This window comes from Marmota monax, unplaced genomic scaffold, assembly GCF_021218885.2.
Source record: "Marmota monax isolate L192 unplaced genomic scaffold, Marmota_monax_Labrador192_F-V1.1 WCK01_AAM20220418_F8-fsc00235, whole genome shotgun sequence".
In the NCBI taxonomy this organism is placed as follows: Eukaryota; Metazoa; Chordata; class Mammalia; order Rodentia; family Sciuridae; genus Marmota; species Marmota monax.
In genome coordinates, this window is record NW_026693185.1 from 2244301 (window position 1) to 2267246 (window position 22946).

General features: G+C 46.8%; 1 protein-coding gene across 6 annotated transcripts in view; it reads right to left on the reverse strand.

The window, feature by feature from the left end:
- The window catches only part of Tyw1b (tRNA-yW synthesizing protein 1 homolog B), a 175401-nt gene that overhangs the window by 132521 nt on the left and 19934 nt on the right, over window positions 1-22946 (reverse strand). For 4 of the 6 annotated variants that reach the window (XM_046456021.2, XM_046456019.2, XM_046456018.2 and 1 more), the window contains exons 8-10: window positions 21068-21182; window positions 16972-17024; window positions 2177-2295 (exon numbers count right to left, since the gene is read on the reverse strand). In XM_046456021.2, coding sequence (XP_046311977.1) covers window positions 2177-2295; window positions 16972-17024; window positions 21068-21182 — 287 coding nt within the window. Of the gene's footprint in view, window positions 1-2176; window positions 2296-16971; window positions 17025-21067; window positions 21183-22946 lie in introns of those variants that run through there. The other 2 variants (XM_058583040.1, XM_058583041.1) reach the window with 2 other exon arrangements.

The following is a 22946-nucleotide window of genomic DNA, read 5'->3' on the forward strand; positions in this document are numbered from 1 at the left end:
TTAAAACAAATTTGTCTTGGAATAAGTTTGCTATGACAAATTCTCCTTTGCAAGGTCTAATTAGAATTTGGAAAATTAATATAGCAGTTAGTAATCTAAATTTCAGTGAGAAATTGCTCGTTTTAGTCCCCATTCTAAAAGTGAGAAAAGGCAATAACAATAACAAAATTTTTGTCTTCATGATCCCCAGGTAAATGATAAAGGAGTTAATGTTTCACATCATTTTGCCTTAGTAAAACCATAAGCCCTTTTCCTAATTGAACCTATTCAGAAGATCTATTCAAAGATTGTATTTCTAAAGGCAGATTATTGGTTATCTCTAACAATTTTCATTTTCCTTTAGGCAAGGGGAAAAAAGACTCCTAACATGAAAGAAATTATTTCATGGCCATTCATTTTCTTACTCATAGATGCATAGACCTGGCCACACAAAGACCACTGCTGTTTCTGGCTATAACATAAATATTTAATTAAAGGAAAACCTACTTTGAACCATTCTTCCATAAGGCATAAAGTGTACTATCCTTGGGCCTACACTAATGTCATTTCCCAAAAACATCTGTTACTTATCCCAGGGTTTTTGCCAGTTTTGCAAACTCAGAAAGAAAGCCAAGGGTTTTAAATCAGGCCACATTATTCTTCAATAAGGAAGCAGGGCTGGGGCTGTGAGTCAGCAGTACAGTGCTCACTTAGCACATGCGAGGCCCTGGGTTCAATCCTCAGCGCCACATAAAAATAAATAAAAATAGGTATTGTGTCCAACTACAACTAAAAACTAAATATCAAAAAAAAAAAAAAAAAAAGAGGGGCTGGGGCTGAGGCTCTGTGGTAGCACACTTGCCTGGCACAGGTGAGGCACTGGGTTTGATTCTCAGCACCACATACAAATAAATAAGTAAAATAAAGATCTATCAACAATTAAAAAAAAAAAAAGGAAACAGTATGAAGTGATCAGCAAGCTGAACCAACTTGCACCCCTCATACGAAGCCCACTTGATCATGGTGCACATCAGATTAACATATTTTTAATACATTTTCCTAATATTTTTTCAAGGGACTTCTACTCCCTGTTCATTAGGGGTATTGGCCTGTGCTTTTCTTTCCCTGATGTGTCAAGAAATCAACCAGAATGTTCACCTAGAGATGAGCAGATTAGAAACTGCAGCATGACCATGCAGCAGACTATCTGGCAACAAAAGGGACGAGCTATCGACACTCAACGTGGACGGTGCTCAGACCATTTTACTGAGCAAAGGAAACTACACACATAAACGCAGACAATTCCGTTTTTATGCAAGAAAAATAATACGTATTGTCAGGAAGTAAATCAGTTTGACTGGGGCTCAGGTAAGGTGAGAGAAGCTGCTTTAGGGTGAAGAACACATTCCATGGAACATGGCTGCAGTCCCACAGGCGCACACTGACCAAAACTCGCCAAACTAGGTTTAAGTAAATAGGAACATTTTGTCATCTGTCAATCAGACCTCAATAAGGTTGAGTTTAAGAAAATCGAACAACATGCCTGAAATATTAAGGTTGAAGTTATACAAAGGAAGCAAAAAGAAAGACCTAGCAAGTACCAAAAACCAAAAGAACTCCATGTAGTTAATCAGACACACAGGTTTTAGACTTTTCATGTACAGTTATAGTTTTAAAAATCAACCACATAACGAGGCACACAGCACTTCTCAATAAATTTCAAGTAATTCTGTATTACAGAGAACACGTTCCGCAACGATGAAACAATTGGGTGTACAGTGAATAACAAAAACATAACCTCCTAAAACCTAATTACAGGTAACACTTATTTAATAATAACTTATTTTGACCCACTGAGTTACACAGAATTCACGTGGAAATGAGTAAATATTCTAACTGAATAAAAATTAACATATTACCAATAGAAATCTATGAAATGTAGGTAAAGAATTATAATTAAAGACATATAAGGCACTGAATATTGATGAGCTCATTAGTATTAATGAGTATTAGTTGATTAGTATTAACAAAGCTGTAGTGCAGCAGATCTGTATGCTAAAACCTACTTCTGCTTCAACAAGCAGCTGACGACCTCCCACTACCCTGCTCAAGAGAAGAGCAGCCCACACGCAGGCCCTCGATTCTGGGCAGGAAGGCCGCCAGGGGCGGCGCGGCCCCCAGCTGCACATCCACTTACCGCCAACAGAAGACACACTTGTTTGCACACGCCAGACTCGGGGTGGCCTCCATGCAGCGGTGGCTCTCAATGCCATAGAAAGTGTGTTTGTAGCAGCCTCCTCTCCCCCGGAGCATTGACTGTGACAAGCAAAAGCCAGAGGTCACTAGAGCAAAAACCATGGAGAAAGAGAAGAGAAAGAGAACACCAAGGCACCGTCCTCTCTTTAAGGGAAAGCCGCAAGTTCCATGACCACAGTACCCCTGCTGGTCTCTGCATGGTGTAACACTCTACAGTCTGCACACTGTGATGTTCGGGTCCTGCCTGGGCTCTTTAAACCCCCTCAAGTACGCCTCTGATCCATTACCTCTGAGTAATGGGTAACACCAAAGGAGGGCCACTGGCACCCCCACATACAAAGCCACAGAATCGCCCCAGATAACATAAGCAGAAAGCCACACAGCATTGGGGACAGCGAGACAGCTCCTGAGCAATGGGAGCTGCACTCAGATGCCAGAGGGTCCCACTGGGAACAAGGGAGGATGGGAAAGGGGATGCACTCGGAGATCATTTCCTGTGGACTGAAGGGACAGAATCTGAACACGTTCTAAAGAGTTTACAGGGAAGAAGCATGCTCGTGGGACACAGAAGACCCCAAGAGGAGCGCTGTTTAATGGGAGGGACAAAAGCATACAGCACAGAGCGGTAAGACCACACAAACCCCTCAGTGCAGGGAGCGGGCCACCTGAAAAGTCAGCTCAGGCCTGGAATCAAGAGATCAAGCTATCCAGGCATCGGCAGAAAGATGCACCCAGAAGCTCCGCACAGGACAGTCTTGATTTCAGCAAAAGTAAAAGTGGTGGAGCCCCAGAAGGCTGTGGAAGAGAGGCCATCGCAGCCAGACTCCAAGGCCAGGGAGGAGAAGGGAAGGCCGAGAGTGTCGTTGGTGTCACTCCCTGGGCAGGAGGGGACAAAGGAAGCACCCCAGACAGCCAAGGATTTGAGGCCCAGTGACTGTGATAATATGGACCTCAGAGGAACTGCACCGGGCGGCAGGGTGGGTACAGCCTCACATACGCAGCTGTCCTGCACTGTGGGCTCTACAGTCAAGGACACGACCACCAAGGTGCTGGGGAACTGTGCTCAGCACCTCTGCTCCTTGTCATCATTTCCTAAGCGACACAGAATAAGAATGACTAAGATGACACCCACGCTATACTAGGTATCACAAGTAGAGGTGATTGAAGTGACCACTGCACATAAGACTTGAGTGCCCGTGGTGTCCACATAGGGGGAGTTGATGGAACCCACCCTGTGGACGCTGAGGGACAACATCCACAGCGTGCTAGTATGACAATGCTGTGCACAAACGGAAGACGATGGCACGAAGCCACACCAACATGATCATCAGGTCAGGTGGGTATTCTTAGGGTTTGGATACGAGATGTCCCCAACACGCTCCTGTTAATGCAGGAGTGTTCAGAGTGGAAGGGTGGCGCTGTGAGAGCTGTGACCAGGTCGGTCACCCTGGTGTGGACAGATGGACTGGGAGGTGACTGCAGAGTCACTGGGGGCTGCCCTGGACAGGGCCATCTTCCTGCACACCTCACCCTGCCTCTCAGCTCCCTGGCTGCTGACCCCACCATGAGTTGAACTGTTGTCCCCCACCATGTCTTTCTGCCAAGTGCCACCTCACCTTGGGCCTAGAGCAATGGAGTTGGCCCTCCATGGACTAAGTCTCTGAAACCATGAGCCAAAACAAACTTTTTATCCTCTAAGTTGTTCTTGTCAGGTATTCGGTCACAGCAAGAAAAGCAGACTAATGCAAGCATGAAGTCTTAATTTTCTCCTTCTGATAAAAGAAGTTCCCTGTCCATCTCACTTAGCACCTGCATTTGCGGGGGAAAGGAATGAAGGAAGAATATTGTTCAGGACAGCTTTGTCTAATACTATCTTTTAAGTTTCTAATATAACAAAGTGAAAAAATTTATCTTGCAAACAGCGTTGAAAACTCAAAGTCCACTCACACCACAGTCACAAAGTTAGCCCCACAAGCACCTTGTTGACTGAGAAGCAAGTCTGGAGAGCTGTGCATTTCATTCATTATTCATTGAGAACCTGACACACAATCGTACACCCAACTGTCTACCCAGCCCACCAGCACCCTGTGGTGGACTCCTGACCCAGGACACAGTCCGCTGGAGACTGGACCTGTAAGGAGGCCACTAAGGCCAACTGAGGTCACAAGGGTGGGTCCTGATCTGACAGGCACGGTGCTCGTAGAAAGAGGCAGACACAATAGGTAAAACTGACGTGACCTCTTCATTCCACATCTCCGGGGAAACACCTGGGCCTGGGGATTTCACTTTGGGGAACTTTTTAATTACAAAGTCAGGTTTTCAATATTATAAGTCTATGCAAATTATCTATGTCATTCTGATGGAGTTTGGACAATCTGTGGTTTGAGGAATGGACTTACTTCAGCTATGCTGCCAAGTTTATCAGCATAAACTTGTGTGTAGCACTCCCTCGTGATTCTCCCTATGTGGGACCTGCAGTCTAACTGGTCTCCTTCCTGATGCTGGTGATCTGCTCTTCTTAATCTGCCAGTCTTGCTAGAAGTCTACCAACTTTACTCATATTTTCCAAGAACCAGTCCTTCCTTGCATAGGTTTCCTTCCTTCCATCTGGTATGCGCACACATGCATGGTTACTTTGCCTTTTGTTTTTCTTGACTTTCTTGAGGTAAAATCTTAGATTACTGACTTGAAACCTTCCTCACTTCTTATTTGATACTGGATTTGAACCCAGGGATGTTTGATGCACACATATTTAAAATCTACTTTGTATCTTTCCATTACTGATGCCTTGCTTCCATTCTGATCAAAGAATACACTCCACATGACTTCAATTCTTGAAAGTTTTTGAGGTTCTTTCCATGACTAGGACACCGTCTATCTTGGTGAACCATCCCAGAGGCACTTGAAAAAAACACGCATTGGGCTGCTTTTAGGTGGCAGGCTCCAGACATGTCAGTATGATCCTTTTTCCTGTGCAGGGGTTTCCACATCCTGGCTCTTTCAGTCAGTAGAACTAGCAGTTGCTAAGAGGGGGTTTCAAAGTCCCAAACCGCGACCTTGGATTTTCTCTCTCTGTCCAACTCTTGCAGTTCTCACTGGACACACTGTGACGCTCTCCTGCAGGATGGGACACCTTTAGAGTAAACAGATACTCTCCCCACCCAGTGGCCTTCCTGCACGTGGGAAGGCCACCTGCACGACATGCCTTTCCTTGCTTCTCTCCATTCACCCACGCAGCTACAGCTGGAGAGGTTGAGTGCACAGTGCCACATTCTGGGGTCAAGTGCCATCATATACCTCCATCTCTAAGATTTCATTGGTGAGCTTGGAATACTTACATCTGAAATCAATACCCAAGTACCAGCACTTGTTCTAACATTTTATTATTTGTTTTCCTTTCTTTCCTCTGGTTCTCATTCCTGATTTCTTGATTTACTGCATTTAAGCATTTTTCAGAATCCATCTTATTGTGTGCTTGGAATCAGGGATTGAACCAGGGGTGCTTAACCAGTAAGCCACATCCCCAGCCCTTGTTTCTATTTTATTTAGAGACAGGGTCTTGCTGATTTGCTTAGGGCCTCACTAAATTGCTGAGGCTGGCTTTGAACCCACGATCCTCCTGCCTCAGTCTCCTGAACCCTGGGGATTACAGGCGTGCGCCACCATACCCAGCTTACCTTGTGCTTTTGAATTTGTCTCTGTGTAGCTGGGTAGTGCTCGTTCTCAGTATCACAAACTGAGACATGACTTCTCACAGTCTACCTCTGTCAACATTAGCTCTTGGGATTTATAAATCTCCAGAGGAAAACGATCATGGGGACTGGGGCCATAGCTCAGTGGCAGAGTGCTAGCCTAGCATGTGTGAGGCACTGGGTTCAATCCTTAGCACCACATAAAAATAAACAAAGGAATTCTGTCCATCTACAACTATAAAAATTTTTTTTTGTTAAAATGATCATGGATTACACATATGTCAATCTCTGCTCTTCCCACTGCTCTTGCTTCCTCCTGGATGCTCCAAGAATCTTTCTTTTATCATTTATTCAGTTTGAAGAAACTTCTTTGGCCAATCTTTAAAGACAGGTGTGCTAGCAGAAAATTCTCTCACTTTTCCTTTATCTACTTCATCTCACTTTTCCTTTACCCTTCCTTCTTGAAGGTTTGCTTTGCCAGGTATGGAATTCAGGGTTAAGAGATCTTTGCTGTCAACCCCAGAAAATCGTGGTGCCACTTCCTTCCTGTCCTCAGGTTTCAGATAAGAAACCTGCTCGCACAAGTGGCACCACTCTATGTGATATATATTCCTCTCTAGCAGTTTTCCAGAATTTATTTTTCAGTTTCCAGATCATTAATTATAAGGTGTCTTGGTGTGGACTTCTTTCATTTTATTCCATTTGGGGTTTACTTTGCTTCTTGAATGTCTGAGTTGAAGTCTTTTATCAAATTTCGGCCATTTTTAGGCATTATTTCTTCATATACAGTCAAACCACATTCGTAACAGTGGTCCCACTAGATCATGATGAGGCCAAAAAATGCCTATCATCTAGCCATGGCATAGCCAGCACAACATGCCCACACAGCACACCACTTGCATGCTTGTGGGGACGCAGGCACACACAGACCTACTGTGCAGCAAGTTACATGACAGCACAGCCCAATACTGACCACGTTTACTAAGCTACTTCATCGTTACCTTAGAGTGGGGGCCCTAGTTTCAAAGGAAACTAAGCATTCACTGTAAAAGGGCACCTGTTACGCTGGCGGCTGCCTGGCACACCCCCTTCACGGCAGCTCTCCCCTGCAGAGAGCCACACACTAGGTCTGAGGAGGTACGCTGAGATGTTTGCCGTGACGAGATCATCTGATCACGCCATTCCTCAGGACATGTGCCCACTGCTGAGCAACGCACCATGACGCTTTTGCGTGTCCTTCTGCTACTCCAAGACGTAACTGTTGGATGTCCTATTCCTGCCCACAGATCCCTACAGCCCGACTCATGCTTCTTCTGTTCCTGTTGTTCAGAGCAGGCAAATTCTATTGATTTTTCCTGATCACAGCGCATTCTATTGATCTGTTAAGGTCACTGCTTCTACCCGTTATTTCTGTTTGACTACTGAACCTGCCAGCAAGTTTTTTTGCTATTATGCTTTGCAATCTTATAATTCCCTCTTCGTTCTTTAACTTTTTCTTTGCGAGTTATCTAATTTTTTTCATTTGTGTGAAGACAATTCATAATTGAGTGCTGAAGCATTTTTATGACAGCTACTCTGCAATCCCTGCCAGCCGAGTCCCTCAGCTGGTCCATCTGGTGGTGCTACCAGTGGGTCATCTTTTCTCATTCAAGCTGTGATTTTCTCGGTGCTTGGTGTGACAGGTGGCTTTTCAGTTGCACCTTAGACATCTTCTCTGTTATGTTAGGACATTCTAGACCCTGTTTCTTTCTGACTTCAGCAGTGGTCACTCTGTTTCAGTGTAGCACATGGATGCTGGCCTACTTTCGTGTACGCTGACCCTGGCAATTTAACTTTCAGAGCCTCTGTGATGAACGTTATCCTAGGCTCCCCCTGGTCCCTGCTGGTGCTGCTGAGGGTGGAAAGGATCTCCCAGGCTGACCGCTGGAGCTCTCAGTGAAGGAGGGGTGTCAGGCCAGCAGGCTTCTGTGGCAGAGCTTCTCAGGCTGGACCCTCCAGTAGCCCGAGTATCTCTGAGTGAAGAGGACAGCTGCAGATGCACAAGGATGAAGACGCCCTCCTGGTTGGGCCATCTGATTGGTGAGGTCCCTCTTGTGGAAGCCATCCAGCCACCACAGTATCCCCTGGTGGGAGAAGGGAATGTCCAGCCCAGGAATGATGGAGAGTATGTCACAGGACAGGCCACTCTGGTGGGCATGCAGGCTGGGGGTGGGGTAGGGAGGGCCTGTGGGACACACTCTCTCCACTGCCCCTCAACCAACTTGGTATCTCTTCCCAAGGGAGAGAAATTCCAGCCTCGCAAGGAAGGAGAGCACTTGCCATAGCTGTTTGTCTTTGTGTCCCTGTAGATCCTCTTTGTAACAATGGGTCTGCCTGATTCTCCCATTCCAGCCGGGAAAAGATTGAGCCTTGTGAGGCCTCCATTGCTAGGTCGGGGATGCCACCTTCTTGTTGGTGGGGGATGTAAGACACCCTGCTGCTGCACTGTCCCTCCAGTCCTAGGGCCCAACGCAAAGAGCCCTCCTCTTTCCACTGTTCAGAGCTCAATAGGGCTGCATCCTGTGTTCTGCTCCAGGGCTGCCAAGCACTGAGCAGGAGGCAGCAGGGAGCACAGTGCTACAGCACCCAGCGCACCAGTGGGAGGCAGCAGGGAGCCCGGTGCTACAGCACCTTGCACACTAGCAGTCCCCAGACACTACATTGAAGGTGCCTCTCCATTCAAAACTCCACATGCAGGCTGCACTGAAAAGGAAAAGACCTATGAACAACATACATGCTCAGAATCAAAAGCGTTTATTATAAATGGAGAAAAAATATAGAGATAGCTTTGGATTCACTGATGCATGAATTCTAATCCTCAAGGAAAATAAGAACCCGAGAAAACAAAACCACAACTGGGCACAGCGGCACGTGCTTGTAATCCCAGGGACTCAGGAGGTTGAGGCAGAAGGATCCCAAGTTTGAGGCAAGTCTAAGCAACTTAATGAAGCTCTAAGAATCTTATTGAGACCCTGTCTCAAAATAAAAACTAAGAAGAACTGGGGATGTAGCTCAGTGGCAAAGCATCCTTAGGTTCAATCCCCATGATCCTAGCCCAGCAGAGTCACACTGAATGAATCAAGGACTTTACTCCCGCCAGGCTCTGTGGCATGGGCTTGGGGAGAAGCTGTCTTCATGGAATGCTGGGAGCGGATTCTCCACTGGTCTTCTTCTAAGTGGACTACGGACAGCGACACCTATTGCCTTCATTCTACACTCTCTGCTTGGCAAATGGCCCCTTTGGGAGACAGACACAGTAGTATCTCCCTCTGGAGCAAATGGCAGGCGAATCTCCTGCCTTTTACCATTAAAGGAAATAGCCCCAGTGGGCACATGTCAGCCAGGACTGTTGGCAGTTATCAAAGGTTCCTGTTTGCTCTGTCTAGGTTCCCCTTCCAGAAGGCCTGGGCAGAGTGACCTGGCCCTCCTGGGGCCACTTTGTGGGGACTACAACTCAAGAGTGAGAAACGGCCCTATGTCTGACCAGAGGCTTAGTCTTCTGCCTGCACCCGTGAAACTGTGCCAGATGATTCGTTATCTTGCAAGTAGGGTGAAATTTCCAACTCTGATTTTTGAGAAGAAGCTGAAGACCTCAGTCCAGAGACTAATGAACTACTGCCCACAGACCACACCTAGTCGACCATCCGGGGGTAAGTGAAGCGGAGTTGGAGCAGGCCGCGTCTGCTCACCTGCTCTGGGGGCTGCTCTGGGTCTGTGCTACAATGGCAGAGGTGACAGAGATCACATGACCCACAAGAGAACAGGGAGTGCTTCAGAACAGTCACTGTCCGACTCTTCAAGAACACCTCAGGACTGCTGATTTAGATATTTATTTTATGCTCCAGAGCAAAATAAATTGCAAACTGACTAAAGAACCCATTTTAAAAATCTAAATGAAGACAGAAATTACTGCTTTCCAAATCCATGGGTTTAAAAAAAAAGGCAAAAATCACAAAGGTGAACAAATTAAAATTTTTTTTAAAAATTAAGTACACCAAAAATCAAACAGGGGCTGGATATGATGGTCCTTGTTATCCCAGTGGCTCAGGACAAGAGGATTGCAGGTTTGAAGTCAGGCTAAGCAATTTAGCAAGGCTGTGAGCAACCTATTGAGACCTTATCTCAAAATAAAAAACAAAAAGGGTTAGGAATGTGACTCAGTGTTAAATGCTCTTGGATTCAATCCCTGGTACAAAAAAAAAGAAAAGAAAAGAAAATAGCAAACAGGCCTGGAAGGGTGTAGCTCAGCAGTAGAGCCCTTACCTAACATGTACAAAGCCTTGGGGCAGATTCCCAGCAACAGAAAAAATAAATAACAAAGGGCAATTTCCAAAGTAGAAAAAATACATTCAATTAATGAGAGATCTAGACATCACGAAAGTTTAAAGAAACAGTTCACAGAAAGTTATAATAAATGGCCAAATAAACACTTTGAATTGGTTAATATCATTTCTAGGACTTCTTTCTAAAGAAATAATCTAAATGCAAATAAAACTTCATTCTTCATATAGTGACAAAAACTCATTTTCCACAGTTAATCTATAGTAGGGAAAACTGGAAATGTCATCAGCATCAGGTGACTAATGAATTAAACTACGGCACAGTCATCAAAAATTATAGTCATTAAGAATTACACAAATAGGAAAATGCTTATCTTGGATGAAAACAACTGATACAAAATTGCATATACAGCTTGATTGCAATGTACTAAAAAATCAAAAATATATACCCAAATTTCTATGTTATAAAAATAATTATTACATTGTTTATATTAATTGTTATATATTTTTTTCTTATATAAGAATATGTTGTTCTAATGACAAACAAAGGTAAATGAAGTTCTGAGGACAAGGGATCTGAACCGTAAGCCCTGCCGTGGCCTCTTCACCAGGCACCAGGCACGCTCTGGCACTGCTGGGCTGCTTCCCAGAAGGCAACTGTTCCCAGCTGCCGGCACCACGCACCAGCCCCTCACACTGTCAGCAGACGGTGGACTGGTACCCTCTCCTCTGGCCTGGCACTTCTACAGAAGCTGGAGACCACCGGCCCCAACCTATACGTTATCTGGGAAGAACCTCTTCCAAACAAATGAATAAAGCGATTATTTTCAAGAGTTCAAAAAAGCTTAGCAATTTTCTTTGGTTTTACTACACATTTCCACTGAAACCTCACTGAAGTCCTGGACATACAAGGATTGGGACAATGGAACTGAGACTCAAGGAGAAAGCCATAAATGTCTGCATACCTGAAATGACCCAAACGTTGAGAGAACCAGACAAAAATTCAAAGCAGCTATTACTAGAGGAGGAGGAAGATAAGAAGAAAGGCAGTGCCCTTCTGAAGACCAGAAGAGGTCTGGATAAGCATGGCCAGCACCTCTAGGACATGTGAAGAATGTCAAAACAGCTACTGCCTGTGTTCCTGGAGCTCAGTAGGAAGAGGAATGTAGCAAAATCATCAAAAGAAACAATGATCAATCAATTCTCACATTTTATGAGAGTCCTAAATTTGCAGATTAAACTCAGGGAAACAAATAAGATAAACCAAATGCAAACCACATCCAGACATATCATAAGCAACCTGCTGAGGACCCCTTTCAGTCAACCATGGTGTCCAGTACGAGGAGCCTCTTGGTGGGGTATCTGAAGTGGGCAGTCCTGCAGGGCTAAGCCTTCAACTCATGGGGCCAACTGCTAACTCTGGACAGAGGTGCCGTCTCAGCTGGATCACTAGACACTCAGCTGGCATCCAGAGCACTGACACAAGCTGTCACATATACATTACTCGTTACAAAAGAGTCCTTCCCGCCTCTGTCACTCAGGAAGCACAAAGGACTCTGGAAGCTCTTGTGTCAGGAACACAAAACAAAGATCAAGGATGTGTTTCTTCTCGTATCACAATAGCACAATGATACACACTGCATGTCCCATCCCCAGGCTAGGGTGCTGCAAGGATAAGGAGAGACTGTCAAATGAAATCGTGGTTTCATCAAATTAAGTCCTCCTCCACCAGGACCCCTGGAGCCACACTTTCCTGGCTGAACAGGTCCATTCCTCACTCACGGCAGCCACATTCCAGTGTCTGACAGCAGCACCTGGTTACTGGCTGCATCACTCAGGGCTAGTTCAGGTCAGGCAGAGAGCACATGGTGAGCATGCTGTGAGGACAGTACTGACCACCCCTGCAGGGCAGTAATCCTACTGGACAGAGCTGGAGACAGGCGTTGGGCAGCAACACATCACCACTGCACTGCCACCTCCCAGCCTCAGGGACTGACTCTGGTTTACACAGGTTCTCAGGAGAAGAGCGCTTCCCTGGACTCCAGGGCAAGGCATGTGGACAGATCTTCTCCATCCACCAGTTTTACTTCCAGACACCTTTGAAGGAAGAGATGCCTTCCTCCACATAGAAGGCAGATTCATTTCCTGATTAGAAAAGTGGACCTTCCAGGCAGAGGCTAGCGGATTTGCAAGCAGCCCTCCTACAAGACTGGGGGTTGCCCAATGTGCCATCCTTGCAGAAAAGGGGGACTGACAAAAAGCACTATGTCTTTGAAACGTCCCTCTCAGTCCCCAAGAACCCAGCCAGATTAAGGAAACAACAAGAGAGAGCCCAGGCGGATGTCCAGATAATACTTTCTGAAGGGATGCCAGCTCTCTCATTTGCTGGGTACAAGGGCAGGAAGCCAGGTTCCTTGGGATGCTAGTCATACAACAGGACAAAGAAGCTACGCTAACAATGTTGCCACTTCTAAAATCTAACCACAAATTCTCTTCCTGTAGCGACAGGCATGGGGCGGGCCCTCCAGAGAGGACAGTGCATGTCCAGCCAGCAGCCGCTGAGCAGAGTCCTGAGAGACAGAGGCGCACTGCTGGTGATGAGCACCTGAGAAGCGGAGGTCTCCCTGGGCAGCCCCAGGAGCATGGTTCAGCCTCAGATCTCTTGGCAGCCCATCCGGGGCCCTGGTACTATTGGCCAACTTGGGGCTCCTCAGCTGCCACATGCACCTGCTGTGCACCCAGCACTGCCCACGTCACCTCCAGAGGAGGCAGCATGAGGACGCTGCCTGGCTGCCTGCCGGGCTCTCTGACCTGGGTCCTGTGCCCTCTGCCAGGTGGCTCCTCAGCTCTCAAGTGAGGAAAATCATGGACTCTCCAGACAGAAGCACCATCGCCTGGCTCTGTGCAGTGCCAAATGCCACAGACCAAGAGTCCAAAGAGCTGGTGTGCCGACTGCAGGGATCCTGTGGAAAATAAAGTCAACAGAAAACAAAGCCACTGCAGCACCTCAGTACTCCTAGAACAGGAGCTATCGTGGAGAGGGATGGGAGCAGGGGCCCCTGGCAGCTCACCTCCCCTGGCAGACAGAGCACCGCCTGACCAGCAGGGAAGGATACCACAAGGGCCAGTGATGACCAAGCGACGGTGTGGCGTGAGGGGATGACAGTGGCACCCTGGCAGGCCTTCCCCAGCCTTCAGTGCTCCCTCCTCTCTGCCCTGCCTTATTTCAGGTGTGTCCATGGCAGTCAGCTAAAGCGCAGGCTATTAAGACACTTCAGGAGGAGCCTGAACACCTTCTTCCTTACAAAGACACCTGCACCAGAGAGGGCAGAGGCCCACATACTGTCTAGACTACTGTACAGGTGAGGCTGAAGGGCAGGCGTGGGTACTGAGGTCCAGAGCAGACTATACTGGCTACTGTCTGCTGAAGCCCAGCCTCCACCTCCCTCAGGCAGGAATGGGAAGACCCAAACCCTTGCAGACTCCCTCGCCCAAAGCCTGCTCATGTAGACTCTACCAATAAACAAGGGGCACCTACGGCAGATGCTACGGCTGGAGGACTCCCCAAGGCAGACACCAGGCAGCTGATGGGCACAGCTTGGATCCCTCGAAGCAGCATCCTGGAGTCAGAAGCAGTTCGCCCTGACCTCCACTCCTCCCGGCCTGTCAGGCGTTTTGCAAGCATTTACTTAATTCACCTCATTGTTCTTACTAAAATACACCCAGGGAGTTTCTGTTTTCCTCACTGATACAGATGAGGATTTGGTCGGGTGGAGACTGGAATGGGGAGGAGAAAATTAAGATGAAGGAATGGGCCAGCATGAGCAGCAGAAGGAACCCCCCCAAGAAAAGCTACAGCACATGAGGTGTGGATGTAAGAGCAGGGAAAAGACCTCAAAAGTGCGTAGAACCATACTAAACAGGATATTCCTTGGGTTCAGGGCTTCCTTCTATCATTTGTCCCCCAAGGAACTTCACTGGGCAACTGTTACATGCCAGGACTCTGAGTGTGCGACATAAAACAAAACCCTTACGCTGAGAAGAGGAAGTGAGAGAGATGGGGACAGGCAATGAACGAGGAGGAGAGCAGCTCTAAGTGCTGCAAGGTCTAAAGGCCAAGTGCTGGGACCAAGGACAAAGGGGTGGCTCCTGGTGGGTGGGGAGGCTGCTGCCTGGCCGAGGCCAGGGCAGGGCTCTCTGATGGGGTCACCCCTGGTATGCCCCAGGAGCAACGGGAGACCACAGCACACAGGGCCTGGCAGGAACCCTATGGCTCTGAGTGATCACGCGACATGGCCTCCATCTGGCTGCTGTGCAGTGGTCAGACTGCGCAGGAGCCTAGGAGTAGAGCAGAGAGACTGAGTAGAGCGAGGTGGTGTGGGGATGTACGCAGGTGATCCAAACCAAGGTGCAGCAGCGTCAGTGGAGAAAAGCAGTCAGACTCTGTGTGTGGGAGGAGATACCTGCTCATGGAACAGACGGGGAGATGAGAGAAAAGCAAGGTTTTGCCCAAGCAACACTTCTAAACTAACAAGCAAAGACCAAGGGTGGAGTGCGGACAGCAAGGAGCCCTACAGATCCCAGGTGCTGAGCAGGAGGGGTGGGAGCCACCGCAGGCCTCCGAGAAGAGGCCTAGACATACTGCGCTTCCAAGGCTGACCTGAGCACTGCCTAAACACGTGGGCACAGGGTTCTCCCTGATGAACCTGTTCCAAGGATAGTCACTGCCACTGTGTAGACTGTAAACGACTTGACAGCCCAAGGATGAAAAGCCTACCTTGTGATGGCTATGTGTTCAAGCTGTCTTAGAGCTGCCTGTCATTTTAAGATTTTACAGGGAGACAGACTGTCACCAGAGGTTGGCCACAGAATTTCCCTTGACCACTCCCTTTACCCCATTTGCTGCTTGAAGGATGGGATCTCCAAGCCTTGCTAGAAACTGAGGCTGAATGCAGGTCTCAACAGGACGTGGGGTTTGGAGACAGACCTCTTTTCTGTGACATCTCATCACTAACCCCCAGTGGCACTGCGGGAAAAATGTCTGTTCCAGTTTAAAGTGAGACCTGGTTTGTCTGCCAGGACAACCCATTCCCCATTTTCTCGTGATACACTCTGTCAGCTTACCCTCGTGCCTCGGCTGGGGTCATCCCTGCTTCTCCCCCCACACACCCACAAGCTGCTGTCCTTCTCCCTCTCATGTAAAACGGCACCTGTCTCCTCACACCTCCCGGGCCCAGACTTCTCTGTTAGGAGCCCAGGCAAGCAGCTGGCGCTCCACTGCGCCCCCTGGTGCAGTGGTACAGGCATGTTCTGCAAGAGGCCCCAGGCACTAAGCAGAAGACGGCCTCCTCCTCTACATTTATCTTGAGCAAAACTCCATTTTTTTAAGTTATGTATGTGATATTGTATTACCTGTAAACTTGAACTAGCAGTAGTAAAAAGAACGTTACAAAATACTGGCTATGAACAGAAAGCATTTGAATCTGATATTACTAAAAATCACTGGAATGCAAAAAACGAATTTGGGATATGAGAAGTATGTAATTAATTAACAAGCTTTAGTATACTGTCACAAAAGTGGAAGGGATAACAGAAGGTGACAGAGGTGTCATCTGCTGGAACATTCGTGTACCTTAGGATAAAGGTAGAGGATTAGAAAGTTAAAAAAAAAAAAAAAAACACAATGGGAAGAGTTTCTTGGACGTCCACGAGTCACAGCAACAGGCTATGGAGCAGAGAGCACACAAAGGACGCAAGAGAGCACATGGACGACATGCGACGCCCTGGAAACGACAGGGACCAACGGAGGTGCTCCGTTGGAGGAGCATAAAGGTTGTGGGTTCTGGCAAAGCTCAACTGCAGCCTGGGGCAACCAGGAGACAGGCCAGAGGAGAAGACAAGGGGTGTCTCCTGTCAGGCACAAGAGGGCCACCAAAAGACTGCCAGGGAGCCGGGGACCCTGACCCGCAGGCACAGAGAAGGAGGGTAGAGGCAGTGCCCATCCAGAACGGCAGGACCACATCTTCTGTTTCTTGACATGGGTCCCACTGCATTGCCCAGCTGGACCTGAACTCATAGGCTCAAGCAACCCTCCACCCGGCCTCTCCGTAGTAGTGTTAACTTTTCCTAACAAATCATGTTTTTCACCAAGGTTTCAAAAGAACAAGGAATGTTCACAATCATTTTATTTGTGATAGCCAAAAACCGGAAAGAGACCAAATATCCGTCAATAGATAAAAAACTGTGGAAAGAGACCAAATATCTGTCAATAGATAAAATACAGTGGCTACGACCGAGCAGCAGAAGTGAGTGTACCAGGGGTTCTATACTACAGACGTCCCTTGGGAACAGCCACTGGCCTTAAAGCCACTCATGGGAGACAACACAGGACCTGGTGCCACAGCCACAGGAACGTGAGCAAGGCAAACCTAACAGCAGCAAAAGCACAGCCCCCGGTGACGGAGGGGAGGCAGCAGCACGGAGCAGAAACGGGCACAAAGAAATCCACTGGGGTGAGCAGAATAACTTCTATCTTCACTGGGATGGTGGACATGGGTCCTACGTCTACCAACATTTGCAAAATTTATTTTAAAACTTTCATCCAAAAGTCTGTTCGTCTTATTAACTATAAACTATACTTATAAATAGTACACTCACTGCATATAACATACATATAAAAGCTGCATATGATAGAAATAATATTTGAACTAAAACAAATACAATACCTTTGTCCACCTGCAAAGTTTCACCCCAGAATGGCTCCCAATCAACTGATAACCTGAATGGAAAAGCAAGAAACACAGATTGAGCTCATCCAAAGTCAAAGGTGATATTCAAATTTAGCAAACAGAAAATATTAAAGGTTTAATTTGCCAAATTGAGAAGATAAATAAATAATTTTAAATGTATATGCATTTAATGACACACTCAAAGAAACAACAAACTAATCCAAATTCACAAAGGTTTTAAACTCTCAGTACCTAACAGATCTCACAGGCCAAACTCAGTACAGCTCTAAAATCTCTGACCACACAATAAACAAACTTGACCCACAACACACATGGAGACTGCTCCCAACAACTACAGAACACACTCCCTGAGGACCTGGGAAGCAGAGACTCCCTGAGGACCCAGGGAGCAAGGCGGAAAGGACCACCCACCACGGCCTAAAGCCAAAGGAAGATTATGCTTCCCATGAACGACCCAGGAGGCGATCATCCGCAATCTGAGGGAAAAATGAAGAACCAGATTGTCAATGGAGATTGAAACAAAGAAACACTGCCCCAAATTCTAGGAACTGCAACCAAGTGTGCATTCTCAGTACCTCCGCAAACTTACATTTAAAACTGCTGAGCAAGCCAGGTGCAGCAGTGCACGCCTGTAATACCAGCGGCTCGAGAGGCTGAGGCAGGAGGATACTGAGTTCAAAGCCAGCCTCAGCAACTTAGCAAGGCCCTAAGCAACTCAGTGAGACCCTGTCTCTAAATAAAATGCAAAATAGGACTGGGCCTTCAGTACATGAATAGATTAAAAATGTGGCATACATACACAATGAAATATTACTCAGCAATAAAAGAGAGCAAAATCATGACATCTGCAGGTAAATGGATGGTGTTGGAGAAGAAATGCTAAGTGAAGTTAGCCAATCCCACAAAAACAAATGGCAAATGTTTTCTCCAATATAAGGTGACTGACCCATAGTGGGGTAGGGAGCGGCAGCATGGGAGGAATTGGCAAATTCTAGATAGGGCAGAGGGGTGGGAGGGGAAGGGAGGGAGCAGGGGGGTAGCAATGATGGAGGAATGTGATGGACATCGTTATGTAAAGTACATATATGAAGACATGAATTGGTGTGAACATACTTTATATACAGAGATATGAAAAACTGTATTCTATATGTGTAATAAGAATTGTGATGCATTCCACTGTCATGTATTTAAAAAATAAAAGCAGTTACAAAAAAATAGGGCTGGGGATGTGGCTCAGTGGTAGAGTACCCCTGGGTTCAATCCCCAGCTCCCCCCCAAAAAAGGTATAGAACTGCTGAGCCACATAAGACATGGAAAGCATGGATTTCTTTCCTTTTTAAACAGCTAGAAGGGCAAACAGCAGAACACTCTGATTTCAGAATTCATTCAGCAGTTTCTCAGACGCTTTGAGAGCAAGCCTCAGTCGCCTTGAATCTCTGGCACAGAGAGACTTGCAGACAAATAAGGCCAATGGAGAGAGAGTGTCTGGGTGAAGCAGAAGCCATCAGGGCTGGTTACTCGTGGCACCCACAGTCTCTAGGGGCCATGTTCACAGGGCTTGATCATAAACCTTGCACATAAGCCAAGCACTGCTGTTGACTTGAGGACTGGAACTAAGTCCAACTGAATAAGTAATCTCTGGTGTAGAATTAGCATTTAAAAGACTACCAAGGAAAACTTTAGGTCCGCTCTTCGATTCCTACACTATGTTGTTAATGCTACTAGCATAAAAATCATGCTCTAATTTATTAGTTATTTAACTCTCTCATTCCCGAGATACACAATATTCTATACAATTCTACTTTTAGGTTTAAAAATGTGCAAATTACAGGACAAAGAAATCTCATAAACCACAATGCCAAGATGAGCCAACTGTACATAGATGCTAAAACTCAAAGTACAGAATTCTGGTCCCAGCCAGGACTGAACAACAGAGGATTTACTATTCCACTGGAAACACCAAAAAGTGGGCAAAATATAAGAACCACAGTTTTTAGGATATGAAACATTAGGCAACAAAAGTCAGTGACTCCAGAGACAAGCACAGTTGCTCTCAGGAGCCAGCCTGAGTGAGGCGGGTACAATCCCCAGCACTAACGGAAAAGAAGGAAATCAAGGAAACAGGCAGCAGATTTAGGATACCCTCTCTCTGGGTTGGGGTGCAGCCCGGGACAGAGCCCACACTTAGCATGCATGAAGCCCGGGAGTGATCCTCCACCATTAAAAAAGAAAAGAATTTCTTCAGGAAGAATGGAAAAGATATCAGACAGATCACAGACCTAAAGAGTATGGTATCTATATGAGTAAAATTAAAAAATTCTTTTTTCAGAATATTTAATTCAGGGCTGGGGATGTGGCTCAAGCGGTAGCGCGCTCGCCTGGCATGCGTGCGGCCCGGGTTCGATCCTCAGCACCACATACAAACAAAGATGTTGTGTCCGCCGAAAACTAAAAAATAAATATTAAAAATTCTCTCTCTCTCTCTCTCCCTCCCTCCCTCTCTCACTCTATCTTAAAAAAAAAAAAAAAAAAAAGAATATTTAATTCAGTCTTTTTTCTTTCTCTCTCTTTTTTTCAAATACTTTGTTAGGTGCTAGTGGACCTTTATTTATTTATATGTGGTGCTGAGAATCGAACCCAGTGCCTCACACATGCTAGGCAAGCACTCTACCCATGAGCCACACCCCAGCCCCTCTTTATTTTTCTTGATGGGTGATACTGGGGATCAAGCCCAAGGACTCACACGCAATGGGCAAATGCTCTGCCACTGAGCCACACTCCCAACTCAAGAGTCTTTCAAATTATGTAAATCCTTCATAGATAAGCAACAGCTTGAATGCAATACGATGTCGTGTGAAATGGAGAGCACAATGACCACTGCACAGAGGTCCGGAAGGGAGACAGAGCTCACTGTGGTAAGGGCACCCCACACACCAAATGGGTGACACAGCGAAATATTCTTTAACCACAATACTTGGACCAGAAATGTTCTGGATTTCATATTTTTTTAGATTCTGGAATATTTTCATGTACATTGATACGTCAGGGATGAGATCCAAGTGTAAAAATGAAACTCGTGCATGTTTGGTAAACACCTTGCACACACAGCCTGAGGGTAATCTACACAGCACTGTAAGTGCCCCTGCCTTTGGACAGAGACCCATCACTGGTCAGGTGTGGTTTCCCATTTGTGGCACCACACAGGTGGCTCAAAATGTTTCAGACTTTGCATTTCAAACTTTCAGATTATGGTGCTCAACCTTTACCGTCAAGGATACACCAATGTGATAAAAAGGTATGGTGTCCAACCCTGAGCAACCACCAAATGACAAAGTGCTAAAGCTGACAAGCCAACAGGCGCGAGACACACAGGTCACAAGGAAACAATCTAAAAAAAATTGGAAAACAGAAAAAGGAAGTTCAAGAACAGGAAAGCAGAACACAAAAAGCACAACAGCAGTTGTAATCTACCACAAAACGCCTAAGTGGAAATAGTCTAGTGCAATAAAATTATTTAAATCATATAAATATTGGCCTGCACCCTCTCCCAGACTGATGGTCCCCTGAAGGAGATGCTGTCTCCTGTTTCTCTGCGTTACCAGAACTGCCACATCAAAGGCCCTTCATAGATATGAGGGATGCAAAGGACAGGGAGGAAGGTCAATCTCTAGACTCCCAATTCACTACTCTTCTTCTACAAGAAACCATGGTTATAAGTCAACAAGGTATGAACGCAAAACCCCAACTGTGACCCTTTTACCAAAAACACTTCTCACTAGCTCAATGCCGTACCACATGACCCTCCCTTAACACCAGTGGCTGGTGAGGAAGTCCATGTGCACACGTGAGCCACTGACAGCGCGAACGCTGCCCAGAGAAGTGCCGCTCCCCGCCACCAGCACAATAGTGAGCCCTAGAAATAAGGGCTGCCCCGGCAGCTCCTCACGACCAGCTGCTGAGCTGACCAGAAGGAGGCTGTGTCCTCCCGCTTGGTGAGCCCTGCTTTGTGCCCCCTCCCCTGGGCATCAAGCTGGGTGCTTGAGCATAGCCTGTGACAGCCCCGGGGTTCCACCTTGCTTGGTAAGGGCCTCACGGAGAACAGGCGTGAGCATGGCTCTCCCTTCACCGCCTTCCTTCTTCCCTCTGCTCCCGAACAGACCTTTCTCTTCCTGCTGCTCCTCTTCTCTCTGTTGAAAGTAAAAAGAATGAAATCCAGTGCAGTGGACAGACCATCGCAGACCAGGAGGGCTCAGTCAGCAGAAGGCCCCCGCGGCCTGGCCGGACCTGCGCCACTAGGAGGCCACATCCAGTCAGAGGAGCATCCACACACCAGGTCCTGGCTCCAGAAATATGCGCTCCCACCACACAAGCCACCAGGGCACCTGACACACTCTGCCTGAGTCTGGCAAGCTGCTTGCTGACTCTGAAAGTCAACTTCCTCACATGAAATATGAAAAAGTAAGTACCCCTAAAGCAGGGACGCACAGGAAAGTGAGGGGAACACCACGGGGCTCACTGGGCTTAGTAAAGGACAGCGCCAGTGACCCACTTCCTCCAGCCATGCCCCACCTGCCCAGTTACCACCCAGTCATTGCAAGGTAGGATGCACAGACTGGTTAGAGTCTGGCAAGCCAGGTGTGTCACACTCCGGCAGTCCTGCAAGAATCCTAGGGAGACAGCTCACACCTAAACCACAACAGGACATAGGTCAGATTGTTCCATTAAGGAGGAGGATAAATTTGATTGCTAGATATATGTGGGAATCACCTGATCTGTCCATTAATAAGGTACACTTTCCCTTTCTAATTAGAAAATAATCTGAGAGGGATTCTACTCATCCAGTTACTTCTATCATTTCCAGGAGGTTACTCTTTGGGATGACATTTGGAAATATATATTTATGGGTCTGGGGCTGTGGCTCAGCGGTAGAGCACTCGCCCAGCATGCGCGAGGCCCTGGGTTCGATCCTCAACACCACATAAAAATAAATAAACAAACAAAGGTATTGTGTAAAAAAAACTTGCTTTAAAAAAAAAAAAAAGAAATATATGTTTATATCTGTTCTGCAAAGACCTTTTGCCCAAATCCTTGCTTAAATCAATTATTTACTGGAGACTGAAAACAGGTAATTTTTCAACTCCATCATGCATTCTGTATCATCTAGAAACCTCCACACCTCTCCTGTGAGTCGCACAAGGATTGATATTTTAGACTGGATGTAACACAACCCTTAGTTCATTGATCTTTTTGAATCTCAAATTTCTCAAACTTGGCCTAAGGGGAACCCTCAAGTTGTTTCCCATATCCCTCTGGCAGTGTCCACCAGTGTTTGGTGATTAGTTGTTCAACGAGCTGTTTCAGGGTTCATCTACTGCGCCCTGAAGTGGGGACAGTCTAGGCAGGACACTGCCCTAAGCATGGGCGTGTAACACCAACCCAGGTAGTTTGTGTAGAACTGAACTGAGCTGCAAGAGTTGATTGTGAACATAAAAATCTTTTCCGAGAACACAGCTAGAAAATACTATTTATATGCACACATACACACACACCCACCTGAACACGTTCAAACCATGTTTCCAGATATACAATAAATAGCTGTTGTTAAAATCCCAAGTCCATCTCAGCCTCCACTGCAAACCCTACATGGCCTGGAAATCACACTGATTCACATGGACCCATCCCATCACCTCCCCAGGTGCTCAGCAGTGTCCCAGGGGTGGGCAGAGCGGTTTGTTTGGAACAGTGCCTGATAGGCTATTTGCCAACAGGCTGCACTGCACCACCTGGTCAGATGCGGTCTGTACTGGTGACACTGCGTCTTCACAGCAAAGCACAAGCCTGAATCAACAGATCCTGGGTTGGTACCCCTGTGACTCTGAAGCAATGCCCTAGCCATTCTGGACTCGCGTCTGCAAGGTACAAGTACTGGACAGGTGGGGGTGCTGTCCCAC